The sequence below is a fragment of the Cryptotermes secundus genome, unplaced genomic scaffold (genome assembly GCF_002891405.2).
Source record: "Cryptotermes secundus unplaced genomic scaffold, Csec_1.0 scaffold2346, whole genome shotgun sequence".
Lineage (NCBI taxonomy): Eukaryota > Metazoa > Arthropoda > Insecta > Blattodea > Kalotermitidae > Cryptotermes > Cryptotermes secundus.
Genome location: NW_019743195.1, coordinates 198454 through 203103, shown reverse-complemented (window position 1 = coordinate 203103; position 4650 = coordinate 198454). Strand labels below are relative to the sequence as shown.

The 4650-nt window shown below is 36.9% G+C and overlaps 2 protein-coding genes across 3 annotated transcripts in view; one reads left to right on the top strand and one right to left on the bottom strand.

Annotated features, from left to right (window-relative positions):
- The window catches only part of LOC111874088 (DENN domain-containing protein 1B), a gene marked incomplete at its 3' end in the record, with an annotated part of 18733 nt that extends 16245 nt beyond the window's left edge, over positions 1 to 2488 (bottom strand). The window contains 2 exon segments of one of the 2 annotated variants that reach the window (XM_033755330.1): positions 1829 to 1987; positions 2163 to 2488. In XM_033755330.1, the coding sequence (XP_033611221.1) occupies positions 1829 to 1987; positions 2163 to 2179 (176 nt within the window). 2 annotated transcript variants of the gene reach the window in all.
- A 505-nt stretch (positions 2489 to 2993) lies between these two features.
- Positions 2994 to 4401, top strand: LOC111874093 (probable palmitoyltransferase ZDHHC24). The gene has a single exon (XM_023869313.2). The coding sequence runs from the start codon at positions 3489 to 3491 to the stop codon at positions 4347 to 4349; it is 861 nt and encodes a 286-aa protein (XP_023725081.1). The 5' UTR covers positions 2994 to 3488; the 3' UTR covers positions 4350 to 4401.
- Positions 4402 to 4650: the final 249 nt, after the last annotated feature.

Here is a 4650-nt window from a genome sequence, read left to right as displayed (position 1 = left end):
AAAATGACGGAGGCGCTGTCAAGCATCTCAAAAGATGAATTTAGACAATGTTTTGAAAAATGGAATAAAAGACTAGACAAGTGTATTAGTGTAAGTGGAGAGTACTTTGAAGGGGATTGAAGGTTTGTGCTTAAAATTTGAATAAATAAGTTTAAAAAAAAATAAGTTCGGTTTCTTTTGGGTACACCCTCGTATAAATAAAGGAATGAAACTTCACGTGTCCTGTGGGGATGCATTTTAGAATATCTCTATCATAGCCCTGAGAGTTGTGGAAGGGGACGGAAAGGGAACCCAATGCCTGTTGGTATAACTGGGCGAAACTGTCACTGGGGGACATAAATACACAGATCTGGTCCTCCAGATTGGTGACGGGACACAAGCCTCTTGACCTTGCTCTGTAAAAATTAGTGTTGGAAAATTCAAAGTGAAAACCAGATAGTCAAATTGAAAGCAGAATAGACAAGCCTGGCAGAATCTTCTAAGGGAGGCTATCATCCAAAAGGGCTGGTTTACCAATGATAATAATGATGATGATGATGATGAAGAAATTTCATGTATGAGATGTGTACATTGTGTGCTGCAGTATCTGTTGTGATATGTGTGTCTCTCCAGTCAAATGGAACCCAGCCTCATCTGAAAAGCTGTGAAGTCAAGATCAAGTTCATTATCATAAGATGATTGAAGATACTAGTTCCAAACATTATGGGACAATGGATGCACTGGATGGTTTAATGGGCCCATAATCTTGTCATGACAGTCTCTTTTGAAATGCCCATTTCTTGTGTAAGGCTTCTAAGAAGCATATAAGGCATACATTTATGCTCAGTTCTGATACTGTCCAACTTTTCTTTGTTTATATTTGACACTGACATTTTGGTTTCTTGTCTGTTAAGAAACCAGTTGTTCTTACTTTACTGACATGATGCTGACTAGTGTTTTTACTGGGCACGCTAATTCTGTGAATATTTCTTTGGAATTTTGTCTGGCACTTCCTAGTGGACTTACAATTCATGTAATATTCATATATATACATATAACCTTTGACTGAAAAGATTGGTGTAGTGGTAACACTCTTGACTTGCACTCAGGTGGGGCTTCGTTTGAATCTCATCTGGGTCAATGGTTATCCTGACCGATGACTTTTTGTTGTTTTCCTCAGTCCCTCCAGGGAAATGCCATGATAGTACCTTGAGCAGGCCACTACTGCTTTCTTCCAAGTCCTTTCCAAATTATCATTCAACATTATATAGTCTAGCAACTGAAATCATCATTCAATAGTTCACAAATAAAGAAATAAAATATGTGATCTTTGATACTCTAGTATAAATATATACATGTCCAAGAGAAAAGAAACTTTATGAGAGCCATAACAAAATTATTGAAATAACAACCTTACATACCATAGTTGTGCACAAAGTACACATACATGCACACATACGATCCAGTAATTTCTGTAACTGACATCTAGAGTCAATCCACAATGACAAGGCTGATTCCATGTTTTCATATTTTTCAACAGTTCAAATGGATACATAGGGTAACAGACAATGGAGTATATATAATCCACATTTTACAGGTGCACTTCCAAGCCATGTTGTAAAAGTTGGTATTTCGACTGTGCTGATGGTAAGGGGGTATGTGTACCTTGTGTTTTATGCAGTTATAATTAATTCAGATATATATGGCAAATTCTGTCTTTTTTTCTGTTGGTTACGTTCCAGTTACTTGAAAATAAATAATCATATTCTAGAAAGCTGCAAGTTTTACTGAATAAAAATTCATATGAAAATGTAGGTTTATGGAAAAAGGCCATATTAATATGACTTACTTTGGAAAATCACACGGATACGCAAACTTTGGGACAGATTTCAAAACCTCTTCATCTCTGTAGCTTTCTGGAAATTTTTGAATTATCCATGCTTCCTTGTCTGGTGATTGCTGACCAACAACTTCACAGAAGCACTGAAACAAGTGCTTTACATTGTCCCTAAAATGAGCAGAATTTTAGTAGACAAAAATTTTTCCCACTTATACGAAAATGTTGAATTCCATACACTTCCTAAAAATTACTTTCCTCCTTACTTTGATCTAGAGTAATTTCAATTTTTTTTTGCAACATTACACAAACATAAAGGTAAATGCATACAATTTCGATTACATACCGTATTCTTGATCCCATTTTCGTGACAGAACGGAGGACACCCCGTTCATTTTTGGTATTCTTGTGCTACTTAACTACATTCCAACTCCACCATAATTACACTATACTTCACAGCTCTTACGCGAAATACACAAACCACGGATTACTAAATATTGTTAACCGGCACAGATTAATGATACCACAAATTCGGATCTAACGTTCACTATACATTTCGTTATCCGAAATCCACCCAAATTTCGTGTGCTGCACTGTAATCTAAATTGAGGCAGCCTAATCCGATTTAACGCTAACGCATACAAGCGTGGCAGTAACAATAACTGGATAAGAGTGGTCTGTTGCGTTAAGCTAACCCCTTAACCTGCTATTGCGCAGTCTCAAAAACTCAAAAAGTACTTCTCCAATGAGTATGGAGGTGCATAGTTCGGTGCTTAGTGTAGTGCAAGCTTAACTTAACAAAATATACTTTGCTCAGTCTTGCCAATTGTTGCCCCAGTGAGAAGGTCAGAAGGTAGTTGATGCGCAGTGGCGTGTTGTGCAAACCTAACCTAACCTGTCTAAAGTCTCCTTAATGAGGTGTGGTGTCTCGCTTGAAGTTTATTGCTACAGTTTCGTCTCCATCGCGATTTTGGCTGTTCATCGTTTTATTATTGATTGTAATAAACTGAAAGTTATGACTTTGGGGTGACATATCTTTCAACCAAATTCCGTGAAATCTGGAAAACGTGTCAAAATCTGCGCGTAAGGGAGTCTTGACTGTCTTGATAGATATAGCCTGTCGGACCAGTTCCACGGGGCTAAACATATTTAATTTAAAAAATGTTCACGAAATATATGTACAGCTAACATTTGACACGTTATTCGATATGTGTTTGCTGGGTATTTCCGAATGTAGCTGTTGGTACATTTGGACCCTGAAGATCGCGCTGAAGCGCTGAAGACGGACGACCTGAATTCATAACGGAGGCAAATTGTTAATGATTTCAATAATTATATTTAATTTCGGATATACAGACAGGGGGAAGACGCTTTTGTTGGCTATTGAATGTGCACAGGTTTGGTCGTGTTAGGCATGCTGGAATACATACATGTAAGCCATTATTAATGTACACGGATCAACTAGTAACGACAAGGAAAAGCATATCCATGTCTGCCTTATAAATCAACTCCCTCTGGTGTTGAGTCCCATGAATTGAAACATTTGCTCGTCGCATATTTTAATGTTGGTGGAAGGGGAAATTGTTTTGGTGTGGGAAGAGCGGCGTACTCAAGAAAGGGCTGTCTTTTCCTTTTTGCTTATTACGGAATTACCAGTTCTGTGTTTTTAAGAATGATGTTAAGAGTAAAGGAGTTAAGGAACATTTTTCCAAAGGCACCGTCCGAAATTGCTGCTTTTATTTTCGTAATCTGCATAATACCTACTATATATTGGTTTGAATTGTGTGTGGTTATCCCATCATTCTATCCCGTTTGGTCCGTTTGGTATAATGTACACTTCATATGTGGCACATTTCTGATGTGCAATATAACAGCTAACTTCGTAGCCATCGTGTGTGTTGATACAAGTGTCAAAGGCATTCTGTTGCAATCCACGCTACAGCCCAAGTGGCATTTCTGTTCAGTTTGTGAATCAGTTTCCCCTCCACGGTCATGGCACTGTGAGACCTGTAACACGTGTATTATTAGGAGAGATCACCATTGTATGTTTGCTGGGTGTTGTATTGGACATTACAACTATAGATTCTTTTTGGCATTTGTGACACATTTATTTATTGCAACAGTATATGCCACATATTTCAACAGTTATTTTATGTGGGAGATAATCGATTTTCAAGCACCAATGGCACTACTAAAAGTAGTTTTTCCCTTGGCAATGGTGGCATTTGGAATTGATGTTTCAGAAAGTCAGTTGTGTTTAATACTTTTCTTAGTTAACATAATGGGTATGCTCTTTATGGCAGCTTTACTGGCGTTTCATATGAACTTAATATGGCATGGAACTACTACTTATGAAAAAAACCACAGAATAAGAGACTATGATTTAGGATGGAAACAGAACTTCAAAGATGTGATTGGAGAAAACTGGATTTTGGCTTGTTTCATTCCATTTGCCCAGCTAAAGTTACCATGTGATGGCATTCACTGGAATACCAAATGTATGTGGCAGTTGGAAAGACCAAAAAACAGATGATTTTTTTCTTTTATATTTTGTTTCAAATATGATCTAGAAATATGAACTTACTGAGTACTTAGCAACTTATTTTATTGTGATTAGTATGTGGAATATGTAAATTTTATAGTGTGTTCATATTTTTCAATTGTTCACCAATTCAATTATATTGTATTTGAATATTTCAGATTGGAATATTTTTTTATAACAGCAACACGGGTATAACTGGAGGGTTGAAGTAAAAATTTGGGACCAACAACATTTCCTTGCGAAAAATAGTTTTGATAACTTGTGACTGTTTTCCAGAGATTTGTGTGACCTG